This window comes from Equus caballus, chromosome 25 (genome assembly GCF_041296265.1).
Source record: "Equus caballus isolate H_3958 breed thoroughbred chromosome 25, TB-T2T, whole genome shotgun sequence".
Classification (NCBI taxonomy): domain Eukaryota; kingdom Metazoa; phylum Chordata; class Mammalia; order Perissodactyla; family Equidae; genus Equus; species Equus caballus.
The window spans coordinates 9,964,536-9,984,068 of NC_091708.1; the positions used below are offsets into that span (position 1 = coordinate 9,964,536).

General features: G+C 41.1%; 1 protein-coding gene across 2 annotated transcripts in view; it reads left to right on the forward strand.

Annotated features, from left to right (window-relative positions):
• The first annotated feature begins 4,987 nt into the window (after positions 1-4,987).
• Positions 4,988-19,533, forward strand: part of MELK (maternal embryonic leucine zipper kinase) — an 88,668-nt gene continuing 74,122 nt past the window's right edge. Inside the window, exons 1-4 of one of the 2 annotated variants that reach the window (XM_001504318.6) lie at positions 4,988-5,176; positions 9,377-9,471; positions 14,863-14,948; positions 17,537-17,653. In XM_001504318.6, the coding sequence (XP_001504368.2) occupies positions 9,414-9,471; positions 14,863-14,948; positions 17,537-17,653 (261 nt within the window). In that variant the 5' untranslated portion in view covers positions 4,988-5,176; positions 9,377-9,413. The remainder of the gene's footprint in view (positions 5,177-9,376; positions 9,472-14,862; positions 14,949-17,536; positions 17,654-19,533) is intronic. The other variant, XM_005605628.4, reaches the window with a different exon arrangement.

The following is a 19,533-nucleotide window of genomic DNA, read 5'->3' on the forward strand; positions in this document are numbered from 1 at the left end:
TGAGGAGGGGTCATGGGACCCTTGATGTGTAGCCAGTTGGTGAAAAGTACAGGAGGCTCAGGCTTGTGATTGGCACCTGAAGTGGGGGCAGTCTTGTGGGACTGAGCCCTGAACCTGTGCGTTTTAATGCTAACTCCACACAGGTAGTGTCAGAATTGAATTGAATTGTAGACACCCAGCTGGTGTGGGAGAAGTGTTCAGTGTGAGTAGTACAACAGACAAAAGGTTTTTTTTCTTATTTAGAGAGAAACAGAGCAAAGCATATAAGGAATTTCTCTGCATTATTTCTTACTATTGCATGTGAATCTATAATTATCTCAATAAAAATTTCAATTAAAAATACATGCAATATAGTAGTATGGAAAGTGAAAACTGAGTCTTCTCTCCACGGCTTACCCTAATTCCATTTTCTAGAGGGAATGTTAACACTATAATGTATATCCTTCCAGACTTTTTCCTGTACTTACACATATTTCTCAACAAAAAATGGGGCTATGCTCCTTACCTATGTCAGTAGCTTATTTTTTTCACTTAGAAAACAGACATCTTGGGGCCGGCCCGGCCGCACAGCAGTTAAGTTCGCACATTCTGCATTGGCGGCCCCGGGTTCGCCAGTTCAGATCCCGGGTGCGGACATGGCACCGCTTGTCACGCCATGTTGTGGTAGGCATCCCACATATAAAATAGAGGAAGATGGGCATGGATGTTAGCTCAGGGCCAGTCTCCCTCAGCAAAAAGAGGAGGATTGGTGACAGATGTTAGCTCAGGGCTAATCTTCCTCAAAAAAAACCACACACAAAAACACAGAAAAACAGACATCCTTCCATGGCATTTAGGGTCACCAGATATAGCAAATAAAAACAGAAGATGCCCAGTTAAATCTGAATTTTGGTTAAATAATAGGTAACTTTTTAGTATAAAGATGTTACTAGTATGTTGCCATTTTGTCTAGCAACCCTAGTGGAGTATACTTACCTAATTCTTTTGAAAAATTGGTTGAGTAGTATTCCATTGTACAACATTTAGCTTTTGCCTATTGATGAGGGTGCTCTTTAGATCAGAGTGGTCATCATCATTCTCATTAATACATAAAGCCCTTATATTTGTATGGTGCCTTAAATTTTAAGTGTTCAAGTTTCTCTCACGTTCAGTTCAGCAAACATTAACTGAGAACTACAGCAGAAAAAGCCTGGGCTTCGGACCCCTGGCTCTGCTTCTTACCAGACACCTAAACTTCTTGAGCCTCAGTTTCCTCATCTGTAAAGTGGGAGTAGGAATACATACTCTGCAGGATTAGGAATGATGTATATGCAACCCCTGGTACAGTGTCTAGCAGAGATTGGAAACTCAAGAGATAAATCATTGTTCATTTATAGTAATGTTAAAGTATTGTGGTAGGTGCTAAGGAACGAGCAGAATTAAGAAACATATTCCTGACATTTTTTGTTACTTTTTATTTTGATGTAACTTCAAACTTACTGGAAAGTTGCAGGAATAGAGCAGAACAAGGAACTCCCACATACACTTTGCCCAGATTCACTAATTCTATATTTTGTCCTATCAGCATCATCATCGTTCTTCTTCTTTCCTCTCACTCTCTCTCTCTCCATGTTTTCCCAAGAACGAGGGCATTCTCTTAGATAACCACAGTTCAACTGTCAAAATTAGGAAATTTAACAAATTCCCAAAGTAGTTTTCAAATTCAAATTCCTGAAGTATTTTTAATAGGTTTTTAAGTCTATCTCTTTTTCCAGCAGGACGGTGGCCACGAACTGAATTTTGTGTGGCTTCCCATTTTCTCGTGGATTGGATATAAGAATCAGGGCGTGGTTTATAGCTTGAGGCCCGCTAACCTGGACCGCCTTGGAAGGGAAACAGCATTGCCCTGAATGGACTGAAGCCTTTGCTTCCCGTCCCCACTGATGCCCTGGCCACGTGTGGTGCTGACATTCAGGCATTCATCCTGCCACCAGAGAAGCACAGCTGCCACCCTGCCTTGCCAGGCCGTGATCCTCCCATGCCGGCAGAGTGGCTGCTTGGGCTCCTTCTGAAATGCACATCTGCTCATCTCCCTTTTCTGGTCAGCACCCCTGCCAACTCCAGCCTGGCACACATGGCCCTTCACAATGGGTCCTGCGATTACCCACTTTTCCTTTCTTGCCACACCCACATGCCCTTCTCCGAGGAGACTTGTGCTTTCTTGCCTCTGTGCTTCTGCACACATAGCTTCCTCTGGGGAATACTCTTACCTTCTCAAATTTTTCCATTTTATTCGGGGCCTAACTCCAGGACAAAATACTTCACTCCCCTGGTCAGAAATAATTGCTCCCCTCTGAGCTCTAACCAGCGGGGCTGCATGCGCTTGTATTCAGTACTTCCGTTTCGCCCGTTGTTGGAGTTGGTTGTCTGTGAATCTGTCTTTGAGCTACCTTGGGCGGAAGCCACATCTCTTTTCCTCCTTTCTCTGGCCCTGAATCGAGTCTGGCATAGGGTGGACACTGGTGACTGATGAAAGTAAACAGCACAAACTACCCTTGTGAGAGGGGAAGACCTTTGCTTATAGAGATGATGCATGTAAGCGCACATTAATTGTTCGAAAAATCGTAGTGCGGTTTTTTTTTTTTTTACTTTTTTTTGAGGAAGATGCGCCCTGAGCTAACATCTGCTGCTAATCCTCCTCTTTTTGCTGAGGAAGCCTGGTCCTGAGCTAACATCCATGCCCATCTTCCTCTACTTTATATGTGGGACGCCTACCACAGCATGGCCTTGCCAAGCAGTGCCATGTCCTCACCTGGGATCCAAGCCGCCGAACCCGGGACACCAAAGCGGAACGTGCGCACTTCACCGCAGCACCATCGGGCCGGCCCCAGTAGTGCGTTTTATTATTGCTGTTAATGGTGGTATTATTGGCAAGGATGCTACATCCCAAATGGCCTGACCCACTCAGTTAGTGACTCATGAAACAGGGAGCAGCAGAATCACATCCAACCTCTTTACTGCCCATTTGAGGAAATAGGTCCGCAGGCTCTTCTTTCAGGTCGGGCCCTGGAGCTCAGAGCCGTGCCTCCATGCACTGGACTATTTTCTCCTGGGGCATAATTATTCCCCTTAATTCAGTAATAGTTAAACTCTTTTGAGTAAGTACACTCAGAATAACTTTGAAAAACTTTAAGTAGACATCTAAATTTTCTCATCATAATTTTGAATAGTCACAAATGTTGTAATTTTTGGATCATTGTAAAATTGTTTTTTTAAAAAGCTTGGTTATTGTAAACCTCCAAAAGTAAAGCCGTAACATCACTTCTTTAAAGATAACCAATGGGGGCTGGCCTGGTGGTATAGTGGTTAAGTTTGCATGCTCTGCTTCAGTGGCCCTGGGTTTTTGGGTTCAGATCCCAGGCACAGACCTACACACTGCTCATCAAGCCATGCTGTGGCAGTGTACCACATACAAAATAGAGGAAGACTGGCACAGATGTTAGCTCGGGGCCAATCTTCCTCAAGACAAAAGAGGAAAATTGGCAATAGATGTTAGCCAAGAAAGGCAAGAGAGAAAGAGAGAGAGAGAGAGAGAGAAAGAGAGAGAGAGAGGGAGAGAGAGAGGGAGGAAGAAGGAAGGAAAGAAAGAAAGAAAGAAAGAAAGAAAGAAAGAAAGAAAGAAAGAAAGATAACCAGTGGATTAGAAATACCAGGGTGATTTGATACCCATCATCATCCACTAAAGAAATACACAACCTCTTTTTTAACATTTGCTCATTTCCCCTCCTTTTTCCTTACTGATATTTCCATTCCAAAGAACGTTATCTTAATTTAATGGTTTTTTTTTTTTTTTTTGCTTGAAAATCTTTTATGGAGCACTCTATCGTACTTCATTGCAATAAAAATACATATATAACACTATATCGCCTCACAGGTAGGTGGAGCAGAGGAGCTTTAAGGCAGTGAAGTGACTGTATAATACCGTAATGGTGGCTACATGTCATTGTACATTTGTCCAGACCCATAAAGTGTGCACCGCCAGAGGGAACCCTAATGTAAACTATGGTCTTTGGCTGACAGTGTGTCAACATAGGTTCATCAGTTACAACAGATGTAACCACTCTGATGGAGGATACTGATAATGGGAGAGTCTACACATGTGTGGGGGCAGAGGGTTTGGGGAAATCTCTGTACCGTGCCCTTAAATCAGCTGTAAACCTAACACTACTCAAAAATACAAAGTCTATTTAAAATAGACCTATACAGGGGCAGCCCTAGTGGCTTAGTGGTTAAGTGCCCTGGCTTTGGTGGTGCAGGTTTAGTTCCCAGGTGCGGACCTACACTGTTCTGTTAGCAGCCATGCTGTGCTGGCAGCCCACACACTAAAAATAGAGGAAGATTGGCACAGATGTTAGCTCAGGGTGAATTTTCCTCAGCAAAAAGATAAACAAATAAAATACATATATAAATTTATATTTAATATATTTTTTCCCATGGCTATAATTTTTTAATTTTTTTCTTCTGGATCGAGTTATCATTACAAACCGTAATTCATGATGAAAATTACACAAATAATGACTGAACAGTAAAATAGGAAGACTTCTATTACGATGCTGGGTTGGTATTTACGGTACCTTGAGTTATCTAAGGGACAATCAATTTGGCCCCTAGGGGGGTTTTATTTTTTGTGGCAACACATTTTGGTAAGATTTGGGGAGGGGAGAGGTGTACTTGTCTTTTGTTGGGTGGGAGAAGGGCCACTGGGCAAGGGGAGGATGAACACGAGAACGGTGACTACTAGCGACTTCTCTGCAGATCAATTGTAGGAAACAACGTAAGAAAGTTGAGCTATGTGGGAACTTGTCCCCGCCACCTGGAAAATCTCCCTGTGCCCCGCGGGGGGCTACCCCAGTTCGAGCACCAAAGGCTTCAGTCACCCCTCAGCAGCCCGAGGCCGCCTGGCCCTCCCAGCCCGCAGCCAGGCCTCGCAGCTCCTAGGCGACCGAGCGCCGCCGCCCGCCCCGCCCCTTCCGGCCCCGCCCCTTCCGGCCCGGGAGGTTTGATTCCTTGGCGGGCGGAAGCGGCCAGAACGCGGCGGTCGGAAAGGTTGGCAGGCGTCCTCCGCGCTCGCCGCTTGGCCCCGGACGGCAGGCCGCCGCCTCAGTCCTCCTGCCCGGCCCCCGCGCTCCGCCCTCAGGTCAGTGGCCCCCCGCGGGAGCCGCCGAGTCCGGGCGGCCGCCGCCTCAGTCCTCGGGCCCGGCTCCTGCGCTCCGCCCTCGGGTCGGTGGTCCCCGCGGGAGCAGCCGGGTCCGGCGGGCCGCCGCCTCAGTCCTCGGCCCGGCCCCCGCGCTCCGCCTTCGGGTCGGTGGTCCCCGCGGGAGCCGCCGGGTCCGGGCGGGGTGGCGCGGGGGCGGCGGCGCGGGCCCCTGGCCTGGGTCCCAGGCGACTGAGAATTTCACCGGAGCCCCGCCGTGGAGCCCGTTCCCCGGATAAGCTCGTCCCCCTTCCGACGCCCGGTCCGCTCCGCTGGTCCCCGGCTCAGGGTTACCATGGGGACCGCAGGCGGAGCGACTGACCACGCAGGCTCGGCCGGGAGGACCCCCTCGGCGTCTGCAGGACCCGGGCTCCGCGGACCAACTTCAGAGCAGGCTCGGAAGTTCCTTCTCTTGAACGGCGAAGTCTCCGGGGGCGGCCCTGTAGAAAAGGACACGCGTTACCACCCGCTTCTCAGAGTCCACATCCTTGCCGTCCCTTCGCCCCAGAGTGGGTTAGAGGCCACGCTAGAGGGGTTCAGGCACCGCGTGCTGTGGCAGTGAGAGGAGCAGCTGCTCCGGGAAACGCGTGGGGACGGGGGCCTCCCGGAGCAGGGCGTGCGGGGAGCGGCAGGCTCGAGCGCTCTGGGAGGGACGCGCTTGAGCTTTGCCTTCGGCGTCTCTGGTGGCGCAGTGGGGGAGGCGGGGCGGGATGTCAGGGGCCTGCAGGTTGCTTGGAGGCCAGCGTTCCTAACGTTGTGTTGGCATTTTGGTTTCTGGGTCCCACGTTCTGTGGGAGAAGTCAGAAAAGCCCTTACTGCACCTTCGTGGGCTCCTTTCACCCGTGGATCTGTCCACCCCGTGTGTCTCCTGTGGACCAAGGAGATGGGCAGGTCGTCCCTTAATGCCTTTAGGAAGGAATGCCTCTTGGTTGGTGCTCCCAGAAGCCTTTGCAAGGGAGCAGGACAGCATGTTAATTAAATGTATTACAAGGCCACATTATAAGCCGTCTGCCTTCTGCTTCTCATTTGAAATTTCCCCGCATCCATGTCTTTCCAAGCTCACTAGATAAGATAAATGTATTACTAGATAAGATAAATGTACTACATAGCAGGTAATAGCATAATGCTGTTAGTAAGAAATACTGTTAGTGAGAACATGTCCCCGATTTGTTGCTATCCTATAAAATTTAGTGGTAAACCTTCTCTTATTGTCTAGACAATTCCTTGTTTCCTCAGGGGAGTTCAAGATCCCAATTCTATGGCTCCCAATTCTTCTGTTTAGTTACGCTCAGGGGGTCCTTCACGTGTCTGATTGGGGTCTAGTTTCCCTCATTATCCACAGTGGAGAGGCTGCCGTCCACACTGACTGATCGTATACCTCCTTTAGCAGCTACAAGTTGGGTTATTCCAATCACATCTTTCTTGTGTTCTATATTTCCAAACCCTGGAGGATAAACAGGGCACTTAATCTTTAGAACCAGCTTCACATCCACAAATTTAAAACCGAGTAAAATCTGTTATTATTCTAGCAGTTTGCAATGCGAACACCAGTTTTCTTGTACAGTAGCAAGTACGATGTTCCCGATTCAATAGATATAATCTAGGCCCACATTGGTGTTACTCACCGAAGACATGGTGTAATTGAGGGATGGGGGTAGATAGAGAAAATGGCGAAGTTGATGCATGGTTTGAGCTCTGCTAGTTGACCAGAGGTCTGGATCTGGAAGTTCAAAGCTCATTTGGGAGAAATCTATCAAGAAGTTAATTATAATACTCTTAGATCCCTCATCTGGGGGAGTGAATTCCAACATTACACAAACTGCTCTCTCTGAGTGTGGCAATTTAAAATAGCCCAGTCCTTTGTGTGAAATTCAGATGTGTGCAATGGTGGCGATTAGGATTCTTGCATTTCCTGAGGCCTACTTCTTTCCCTTTGTCCATTTCCATCTCACGGTTTGTAAACTTTGGTCTCTGTGCTCCTCTTCAGCCTCTGTGTTCTGAGTACCCTAGTACTGCATTAGTTGGGGCTGTGCTCTCTGATGAACCTGATGGCCTACGTCCATAGCAGGCAACTTTCCAAACATTTATAGACTGACATTCCACTATTTCCAGTCTCCTGCTCTTTCTCTTCCCCCTCATCAAGATCCCAAAGATTTCTTAGTCGTGTGCTGACCTCTGTACCTTTACTGCTGTTATTGCCTGTTTTGAAATTTCTTAGTCCTGTGATTCCTGTCTGGTGAGGGTGTGCTTTCACTGCATTCCCACGTTTGCCCCGCTGACAAATGCCCTTGAAGAGATTTCCGAGATAGTGCTGCTGCTAAGGAGATTTCTCCTCCTGTGCCTCAGGTGCCCGGTGAGAATAAGTATGTCCTCTGTGGTGTCTCCTTGCCTGGAGGAACTTTTGTCACTCCAGTGAAAGCAGAACTGTTTCATTTTATACCACCAGCTTTCCCTCAGCAGCAGGCCTGACTGTTTCTTCCCTTTGCCTACCCAATTCATGCAGGCTCAACAAGAATAAAAGCTCATACTTTTTATTAAGTTGATCCAGTGCCATCTCTTTTTGGGAAATGGCTAATATTGTTTATTGGATCGGAATGTCTTTTGCTCATCATGTTTATCTTTCTAGCTTTTTCGGCTTCGACATTGAGATTAAAACCATTTTTTCTTTAAAGCTGATTTTTTTCTTGAGTTTTGATATTTTTGCTTCCAAAGCTTCTGTTCACTGACACATTGTTAGTGGCTTTTTACTTGCTGATGGAGCTTTACCTTTCATCTCCAAGTAAAATGATTCATGGAATCAGAGTGCTTTAGGTATTTTAAAAGGACATTTAAAAAAATACCCTTTGTGGCTCTTGGGCTTTTGATAATTTCATTCATTGTTTTATCCACCTCAATATAAGATGATCCATCCTTGCTGTAGTCAGGACCTACCCTGTGACTGTCTTTTCCTTTATAAACTCACCACACCCCTGACATTGCACTCACGCTCCAGGTCTTCCAAAGGCATGACCATGGTTAAAGCTTTGTAACATGCCGATCACTCTGTTCTGGATGAGGAGAGGATGAAGAACAGAGAACTTAAAGGTAGGGAACATGGTGCTGGCCACCTGTCCATCCCAGGTCCGTCATTGGGCTTGTGGGGCTCTCTGTTGGTGAAAGAGAAAGGAGACTGTCTGGCTCTAGAAATGACCACTAGCACCGGGTCTCTACTACCGAGAGGCAGTGATCAAGATGCATGAGCTTTGCCCTTTCCAGTGGGGACCTTGCTTCCCAAGTCCCAGTGGTTATGCGTGTACTCACCTAAGTGTTAGAGAAAATGGGGTCCCGGGATCCTGAACCCTGTGCTGCCATAGCTAGTCCACTGCTAGGTCACCAAGGGAGATTTGTGCACAAGGGACAGGCCAGGCAAAGGAAGAGTTCCTCACCAGCTGTATCTTGGCCTCAAACCTCTTTTTTCCAGAGCCCTGGTGTGCTGTGCTGGACCATATGGGAGATTCTGTGTGTCTGACTCAGTGACCTCCACTTGCTTGGGACCCTTTGGTTCCTGCTTGGCTTTCTAAGGGGTGTGGGGGCCTCTCTTCCCAGGGTTGAGATCCCAAGTCCTGTCCTTCCATACCAGCCTCTGGGAAGAAAAAACCCGTAGAGCAACCATTTCTGTACCGGTTCAGAGCGCTTTCACCACAGGTCTACCTATAAAGAAAGCTCCACTTTGCAGCACCTAAACTCAGTCCCTATGACTTGACCTATCTATGAGTACTTTTAGAAAATTTATTTAGAAATCTGCTTCCCAGAAACTTTCTTTTACTAAAACTGGACATGCAGAAGTTTTTAATTTTAATGTTTAATGTGTTAATTTTTTATGATTAGCATTTTCTGTTTCTATTTAAAAGATATTCTTCTATCCTGAAATCATGACAAAATTCTTTCAAAGTTTTAAAGGTTTATCTTTCGTATTTGTCTTTACTTGATCTGGAATTTATTTTTGTGTATGATATGAATAATCAGTTTTTCTTTCATATAGCTAATCAGTTTTTCCAGTATCATTTATATGCCTGAGATTTACTTATATTTGCAATTACAAGAACGGAAGAGATAACCTCATAATTGTTCCTTTTTAGATCATGTACTATTTCTGTTTTACAGGTTCTTTTTTAATTTTGAATAAACTTCCAGGAGGACTATGAAAGATTATGATGAACTTCTCAAATACTATGAATTATATGAAACTATTGGGACAGGTAATTGTTATTTTTTCCTTGGAGGCAGAGATCAAGTCTTTGAGAGTAAAGTGTATTTGGACAGTCATAAGCTTTTTAGTCTAACCCATGTAGTTTTAAAATTCTTGAACCTACTTTAGTAAAAAAAAGAAAGTGGAGCAAGAGAGTAGAGAGTAGGAGAGGCTTTGTTGGTCATTTGATTTAGAATAAAAATCACTGAAGGGTTTTGAGCCAAGGAGTGATCTGACCTTTGTTTTTAAGGGTCAGTCTGACTGCTTGGTTGTGAAAAGATGGGGAGGAGGAGGGCAAGGGCTGAAGCAGAGAGTGTGAGGAGGGTATTGCAATAATTCAGGGCAGTGATGCTGGAGATGAGGGTGACTTGGATGAGAGCGATAGTAGTGAAGGTTGTGAAGGGGTGGCATTCTGTATACAGACAGACACACATACAACATGTGTGTGTGAATTTTAATTTATTTATTGAGGTGTAACCCATAGTAAAATATGCAGAGTGCACTAATCTTTTTTTTTCCCCTCTGTACTACTTTTTTTTTTATTGTAGTAAAATATACATAACATAAAATTTGTCATTTCAACCATTGTTTTTAATTTTATTGAGGTCATATTGGCTTATAACATTGTGTAATTTCAGGTGTAAATCATTATATATCAGCTTCGATATAGACTGCATCATGCTCACCACAGGTAGTCTAGTTTTTATCTGTCACCATACACATGTGCCCTTTTACCCCTTTTGCCCACCCCTCAAACCCTTACCCTCAGGTAACCACTAATCTGTTCTCTTTATCCATGTGTTTATCTTCCACATGTGAGTGAAATCATATGGTGTTTGTCTTTCTCTGTCTGGCTTATTTTGCTTAACATACTACCCTCAGGGTCCATCCATGTTGTTGCAGATGGGACGATTTTGTCTTCTTTATGGCCAAGTAGTATTCCATTCTATATATATATATACCACATCTTTATCCAGTCATCAGTACATGGGCACTTGGGTTCCTTCCATGTCTTGGCTATTGTGAATAATGCTGCAATGAACATAGGGGTGCATAGAATTCTTTGTATTGTTGATTTCATGTTATTTGGATAAATACGTGGTAGTGGAATAGCTGGATCACATGGTATTTCTATTTTTAATTTTTTGAGTCTCCATACTGTTTTCTATAATGGCTGTATGAGCATTCCAACCAGCAATGCATGAGGGTTCCCTTTTCTCCAAATCTGCTCCCAACACTTATTATTTCTTGTCTTGTTAATATAGCCATTCTGACGGGTGTGAGGTGATCTCTCATTGTAGTTTTGATTTGCATTTCTCTAATAATTGGTGATGTTGAATGGTTTTCATGTGCTTGTTGGCCATTTGTGTACCTTTGGAAAAATGTCTATTCAGATCTTCTGCCCATTTTTTTGATTGAGCTGTTTTTTTTTTGTTGTTGAGTTGTATGAATTCTTTATATATTTTGAAAATTAATCCCTTGTCAGATATATGATTTGCAAATATTTTCTCCCAGTTGATGGATTGTCTTTTCATTTTGGTCATGATTTCCTTTGCCTTGCAAAAGCTTTTTAGTCTGATGTAGTCTCATTTGTTTATATTTTCTTTTGTTTCCCTTGCCTGAGTAGATATGGTATTTGATAAGATGCTGTGAAGACCGATATCAAAGAGTGTACTATCAATATTTTCTTCTAGGAGTTTTATCGTTTCAGGTCTTACATTCAAGTCTTTAATCCATTTTGAGTTAATTTTTGTGTATGGTGTAAGATAATGGTCTACTTTTATTCTTTTGCAAGTGGCTGTCCAGTTTCACAGCACCATTTATTGAAGAGACTTTCCTTTCTCCATTGTATGTTCTTGGCTCCTTTGTCAAAGATTAGCTTTCCGTAAATGTGTGGCTTTATTTCTGGGCTTTCAGTTCTGTTCCATTGATCTGTGTGTATCTTGTTGTGCTAGTACCATGCTGTTTTGATTTTACCTTGGTTTTGTAGTTCTTTTTTTCTCAGGATTGCTTTGGCTATTCTGGGTTTTGTTTTCCCCTATAAATTTTAGGATTCTTTGTTCTATTTCTGTGAAGAATGTTGTTGGGATCCTGATTGGGATTGCATTGAATCTGTAGATTGCTTTAGGTAATATGGACAGTTTAACTATGATTGTTTTTCCAATCCATGAGAATGGAATATCTTTCCATTTCTTTATGTCTTCTTTGATTTCTTTAAATAATGTCTTAGAGTTTTCAGTGTATAAGTCTTTCACCTCCTTGGTTAAATTTATTCCTAGATATTTTGTTCTTTTTGTTGTGATTGCAAATGAGATTGTATTTTTGACTTCTCTTTCTGTTAGTTTGTTATTAGTGTATAGAAATGCAACTACTTGTGTGTGTTGATTTTGTATCCTGCAACTTTGCTGTAGTTGATTATTTCTAATAGCTTTCTGTTGGATTCTTTAGGGTTTTCTGGATATGGAATCATGTCGTCTGCAAACAGTCAGAGATTTACTTCTTTCTTTCCAATTTGGATACCTTTTATTTCTTTTTCTTGCCTAATTGCATTGGCCAAAACCTCCAGTACTGTGTTAAATAGGAGTGGTGACAGTGGGCACCCTTGTCTTGTTGCTGTTCTCAGAGGGATGACTTTCAGTTTTTCCCCATTGAGTATGATGTTGGCTGTGGATTTGTCATATATGACCCTTATTATGTTGAGGTACTTGCTTTCTATACCCATTTTTATTCAGAGTTTTTATCATAAATGGATGTTGGATCTTGTCAAGTGCTCTCTCCGCATCTATTGAGATGAGCATGTGATTTTCACTCCTCATTTTGTTAATGTGGTGTATCACATTGATTGATTTGCAGATGTTGAATCATCCCTGTGTCCCTAGTATAAATCCCACTTCATCCTGGTGTATGATCCTTTTAATATATTGCTCTATTTGTCTGCCAATATTTTGCTGAGATTTTTGCATCTATGTTCATCAGTGATGTTAGCCTGTAATTTTCCTTCTTTGTGTTGTCCTTGTCTGGTTTCAGTATCAAGGTAATGTTGGCCTCATAGAATGAGTTAGGAAGTATCTCTTCTTGTTCAATTTTTTGGGATAGTTTGAGAAGGATAGGTATTAAATCTTCTTTGACTGTTTGGTAGAATTCTCCAGAGAAGCCATCTTTTCCTGGACTTTTGTTTTTTGGGAGGTATTTGATTGCTGTTTCAATCTCTTTACTTGTGATTGGTCTATTCAGATTCTCTATTTTTTCTTGATTCACTTTTGGGAGTTTATAGAGTCTAAGAATTGATCCATTTCTTCTAGGTTGTCCAATTTGTTGGCCTCTAGTTTATATAGTATTCTTTTATAATCCTTTGTATTTCTGTGGTATCTGTTGTAATTTCTCCTCTTTCATTTCTAATTTTATTTGTTTGAGCCTTCTCTCTTTTTTCTTTAGTGAATCTAGCTAAGGTTTTGTCAATTTTATCTGTCTTCTCAAAGAACCAACTCTTAGTTTCATTGATCCTTTCTATTGTTTCTTTATTCTCTATTTCATTTATTTCTGCTCTAATTTTTATTATTTCCCTCCTTCTGCTGACTTTGGGCTTTGTTTGTTCTTTTTCTATTTCTGTTAGGTGTAGTTTAACATTACTTATTTCAGATTTTTCTTTGTTGAGGTAGCCCTGCAGTGCTATAAATTTTCCTTTTAGGATTTCTTTTGCTGTATCCTATAAGAGTTGATATGTTGTGATCTCATTCTCATTTGTCTTCAGGTATTTTTTGATTTCACCTTTGATTTTTTTGTTGATCCACTGGTTGTTCAGTAGCATGTTATTTAGTCTCCATCTGTGACTTTCCCAGCGTTTTCTTGTAGTTGCTTTCTAGCTTCATAGTATTGTGGTTGGAAAAGATGCTTGATATGATTTCAATTTTCTTAACTTTATTGAGGCTTTCCTTGTTTCCCAACATATGACCTATCTTTGAGAATGTTCCATGTGCACTTGAGAAGAATGTGTCTTCCACTGTTTGGGGATGGAATGTTCTACATGTATCTATTAAGTCCATCTGGTCTAGTATTTTATTTAAGGCCACTGTTTCCTTGTTGACTTTTTGTCTGGGTGATTTATCCATTGATGTAAGTGGGGTGTTTAGGTCCCCTATTATTATGATGTTGCTGTCAGTTTCTCTCTTTAGGTCTGTTAATAATTGCTTTATATACTTTGGTGCTTCTGTGTTAGGTATATATATATATATTCATAAGTGTTATGTCCTCTTGGTGGATTGTCCTTTTATCGTTATTATCTGCCCCTCTTTGTCTCTCATTGTCTTTTTTATCTTGAAGTCAGCTTTGTCTGATATAAGTATGACAACACCTGCTTTCCTTTTTGTTTTTTGGTGAGGAAGATTGGCCCTGAGCTAACATCTGTTGCCAATCTTTTCCTTTCCTTTTTCTGCTTTATTTCCCCAAGTCCCCCCAGTACATAGTTGTATATCCCAGTTGCAGGTCCCTCTAGTTGTGGCATGTGGGATGCTGCCTCATCGTGGCCTGAGGAGCAGTGCCATGTCCTTGCCCAGGATCCCAACCAGCAAAAACCCTGGGCTGCCACAGCAGAGTGCACGAACTTAACCACTCGGCCACGGGGCGGGCCTCAAGAGTGCACTAATCTTGATGGTGTTTTACATGCATGTACATCCCTATCTTCCCTGCTCAGATCAGAACATAGAACATTTCCTTCCATTTCCTGCCTCCTTTCCCCCAAGATTACCATTGACAAATTTTGAAGACAGAGCCGATGGGATTTGTTGATGGGTTGGATATGGGGTGTGAGACAAAAGGGACGGGCTAAGGGTGACTCCTGGCTTTTTGGCCTGAGCACCTGGGAAAATGGAGTAGCCATTTACTGAGATGGGGAAGACCATGGGAGGGACTACCAGGAGCTTCTTTGTAGAAATACTCAGTTGGAGATTTCTTTTAGATACCTAAGTGTGGACATTTATCCAGCTTTTGATTTCAGTTTTGAAACATAATTGCTTATCTTCACAGTTTTAAAACTGAATGGAAGTTTCATATTATTTGTTTTTTGTCTCTGTACTTTATAGTGTGTTCTTGCAATGTTAATTATAAAGCAAATTTCTAAAGAATGAATTCTATTTTTCTACTTCCTCCTTACAAAATTAGAGATATACTATCATGGTGAAAAAAAAACATCTTGGCTAGACATTGGATGAGAGAGTATAGGGTTATGGCTGACACTTTGGAAGCAACAGGAAGAAAGAGCCACAAACTTCCAGGAAGATAGGGGTCAATGGAGCCTTTTAAAAGTGTGTGGAAAAGTATTTGTCTCTGAGTCCTCAGTTTGCTTGGATGATGATATTTAGGTTAGTCTTGCTTATCTCTTCATAATACATTTTCCTGTACTTAGGTGGCTTTGCAAAGGTCAAACTTGCCTGCCATATCCTCACTGGAGAAATGGTTGCTATAAAAATCATGGATAAGAATGCACTAGGGGTAAGTTCAAAATTATTTTTTAAATATTTATATGTTGGTATTGTGAATTAAAATCCAACTTTGCTCTAATGTTCTAGTTAACTGCTGTTTTATTTGAATAATATTTCTGTAGCTTTTTAAACATTTTTTAAATTGCCAGTTATATATCTATGGTTTTAAAAAGTCATTTTGGGGCGGGAGTTACTTTGTGCCTGATTTTAACGCAGGGCAGTGGTGCATAGTTGAAGTCTATAGGATCTGTTTTTCTGCAGTTGTTTCATAGTCTTGTAGGTGTCCTGGGTATTAATATTGCATTTCTTTATCCTTTCATGATACACTTACTAAATGTCAATCTATTTTATAGTATAGATAGGTAGGTCAGTCTTATGTCCCAGAATTTTATTCAAAGTGCCCTTAGAAGTTATCAGATGAAATCCTTTTCCTAATCAGCCTCTTTTTTCCTCTACATGAATGCTTCTAGAATTGAGCTACTCATCATCTCCTCAAGCAGCCCGTTCAGTTTGTGATCTTGCCTATAATGTATATAGTTTTTTTTGTTATTTTGTTGAAGGGAAACCTGTATCCTTAGATTGTCTTTTTGGGCCTTTTATACCCTTTCCAGTGTTTGAAGTCATCCCAAGTTGTCTTTTTTTCCTAGTTCTTTCTACCATCCCTCATGTGGTTTGATGTCTTCTTTTCTTTGTGCTGGTCTCCTGCTGAGAATTCACTCTCAGTATGTATCTGTGGCTATTTCTTTTTTTGATGATAAATTTAAAAAATTAAAAAAATCTTTTGTTTTCTAACCAAATATCTCTTAAGTGCTAAAGAAAAATTTTTTTTCTTCTGGATTGAGTTAGCATTATAATTACTAGTAGTATACAATTAAGTAAAACAACACAAACATTTTATAAATGTTAATAATTATCAAACATAAAAAACAATTCACTAAAATGCCTTTTTAAATTAGACACTCTGGACTCTTTTTTGGTCTCCCATGTTGCTGAAATGAGACAGAATTTAACATCACTTGTTACCTTGTTTTTGTTTTTAAGAATGTAAGTGCAGATTAGCATACATAAATAAGTCAAAGGGAATGTAAGGGATTTGTTACAGAAATGTAGCGCAATTCTTTGACCTCCTTCAAAAATATATGCCTCAATCACACAGTGACCTATATTAGAAATTATTTTTAATACTCTATCAACTGGCAGTTCAGGCTCTCTTTTAATATTTTTGTTTTTCAGTACTCAATAATGTATTTAGTTAACTAATAAAAAGGCATTAAAAAACATTTTTTCTTGAGCATTTAAACACTGATTATAAATATGATTAATTTCCTTAAATAGCTTAAGCTTGTTACAACTTTAGTATGACTTAGTCACTTGAATACTTCAAACACTTAAATGGCGAGTGAAATGTGAACTGTTATTACAAAATGTATTACCACACTGATACTCAAAACTTATAACACATCAATAACGTCAATATGATGATGTTAATTCATTATTTCTAAACTTGTTTTTATATTTTCTAATGTTATTATACTTATTTTAATTTCTAGGATTTTAATAATATTTTGATTACTTGAGAAGTTTTGGCCATCAGACTCCCACTTGCCACGAAAAAAGAAGAAACAAAGATTATCATATCAGAATAGTCAAAGTTATGACTGTTTCGTGGTCGAGACCTGATATCTGGTTGCATGGTCATTATAACTGGATCTTGAGACAGTGATTATTAGATTGAGTCTCTTTGTGTTTGTTTTTTTGTTTGTTTGTTTCTTTGGGAGGAAGATTGGCCCTGAGCTAACATCTGTTGCCAATTTTCATCTTTTTGCTTGAGGAAGATTGTCACTGAGCTAACATCTGTGCCAGTCTTCCTCTATTTTATGTGGGATGCTGCCACAGTCTGGCTTGATGAGAGGTGCTATGTCTGCCAGGATCTGAACCTGTGAACCCTGGGCCACTGAAGTGGAGCATGCAAACTTAGCTACTACACCACTGGCCCAACCCCATGTCCCTTTTTATAATAAAATTTTACTTGTTACTTCATGGATATTTGGATTTCTGTCTTTAATATGGATTTGAAAATTTTTTCATCTTGGCTTATCCTCCCCTACAACCAAAATTTTTTTTGTAATTAAGTTTTTTTCCAAGTTTTTATTTAAAACATTTCAAGCCCCTAGAAAAGTTGGAAGACTGAGACAGTGAATACCTGCATACCCTTTCACCAACATTCACTGAGTTTTAGCTCAGCTTGTTACTTAGGGACACTGCTGAGACCAAAAGTGGTATCCCGGGCATGCACAGAGTAGAGTGTCTGTCATTTTCCTTGTTTGGAATGCTAACCTTCTATAGGAGTCTGAGGTTTTTAATTTTTCTGGATGTTGTACTATTGACCCACATTGAACTTGTCTTTCATAAAACCCTCAGGCCTGTTTTATGTACATACAAATAAGCTGTGTTATGATATTTTTCTGAATTGTTGAACAATTTGTTTTGAAGCTGTTGATCATTTTTGCTGCTCTCTATTAAAGCTGCTGATATATTGATGCTTGGAGCATTTCCCAAATAGGTTTATTGTTCATTCCATATAATGTTTTGTCATAGAGCGATTTGCCCCGGATCAAAACAGAGATCGATGCCCTGAAGAACCTGAGACATCAGCATATATGTCAACTCTACCATGTGCTAGAGACAGCGAACAAAATATTCATGGTTCTTGAGGTTAGTAGTATGTTCCAGAGACCTGAAAGTATTTGGTCACTGTCTTAGTGTTTGTGCTACTATAGGAAACACCACAGACTGGGTGGCTCATGAACAGCAGAAATTTATTTTGCACAGTTCTAGAGCCTGGAAGTCTAAGATAAGTCACCAGCGTGGTCAGGTGAGGGTCCTCTTTCTGGTTCACAGCTGGCACCTTCTGGCTGTGTCCTCACATGGTGTCGGGGACAAGAAATCTCCCTAGATTATCTTTTATAAGAGCACTAATTCCATTCGTGAGTGCTCTGCTCTCATGTCTTAATCATCTCCCAAAACCCCCGCCTCCTAATTCCATCATCTTTGGGGATTAGGACTTCAACATATAAATTTGGGGAGGGGGATGCAAACATTCAGACCATAGTGGTCGCTTTATTAATAGTTAAGAGAAAAGTACATTTCACCTGAAAGATTAGAATGTTTAGTGGCTTACCTGTTTGAATTCTGTCTGTAAGAGTTTAGATCAAGTAAAGATATATAATAAATTGAAGATTCATTGTAAATGTAGTCTTGCTAATATACTTGTAATGGAGTGGTATAGTTTAGTGGATAGAATATGTTAAAATTTTGTTCCTAGAGGGAAGAATCCATTTCGATTTTACATAGTATATTAGTCTAGGGCTGTCATAACAAATTGCCACAAACTTGGTGGCTTAAAACAACAGAATTTAGGGTAAGCCCTGTGGTGTAGTGGTTAAAAGTACAGCGCATTCTGCTTCAGTGGCCTGGTTTCACAGGTTTGGATCCCGGGTGTGGACCTACACCACTTGTCAAGCCATGCTGTGGCAGTGACCCACACACAAAATAGAGGAAGATTGGCACAGATGTTAGCTCAGGGCTAATCTTCCTCAAGCCAAAAAAAAGAAGAAGAAGATTGGCAGCACGTGTTAGCTCAGAGCAAATCTTCCTCACCAAAAAAAACACACCACACAGAAATTTATTGTCTCACAGTTCCGGAGGCTAGAAGCCTGAAACAAAGTGTGGATGAGGTTGTTTCCTTATGGAGAATCTGTTCCATGCCTTTTTCCTAGTTTCTGGGGGTTGCTGGCAATTGTTGGCATTCCTTGGTTTATAGATGTACCACTCCAGTCTCTGCCTCTGTCTTCAGTTGTCAGTTTCTTCTTTGTGTGTCTGTGTCTTTGTCCAAATTTCCCTCTTCAGATAAGGACACAAGTCATTGGATTAGGGCCCACGCTAATCCAGTATGACCTCATTTTGACTGGGTTACATCTACAAAGACCTGATTTACAAATAGGATCACTTTCACTGGTACTGGGTGTTAGCACTGAAACATAGCTTTTTGGGGGACACAGTTCAACCCATAGCCTATAGTTAGCCTTCACTGTATGTGTTATGCAAACCAAACTCTTTCAGGTTTTAACTGCCCTTTTTGGCTTCGAGAGTAAAGTCTTTGGAACTTATATCATTCATCTGGTTTCATTTTCCTTAGTCTCAGGCAGATAATTTCTAACTGCACATCATTTTCACAGATTAGCACTGTTTTAAAAGCACATTTTAAAATTCATGATGCCAAAAATTTTGGACCTAGAACCATTTTCTCTTTATTACATAGTAGATACATCCACATGGTCTACAGTGGTGATTTTAAAACTTTTTTTAGTTGATCTCTTTGTCCAAATTAAATTCTTAAAGAACAGCAAAAAACCTTGAACTTAGGACAAAATTTAAAAGGTACAAGAGAGTATATATTAAAAAGTGACATTCTCTCTCCCATATCCGAGTCACCCAGTTCCCTTCCCCTGAGTCAGTCACTTGCTTTTCTTTATTTCCTGTAGATATGCCATGTATTTATAAACACCTACATATATTTTATATGTATATAAATG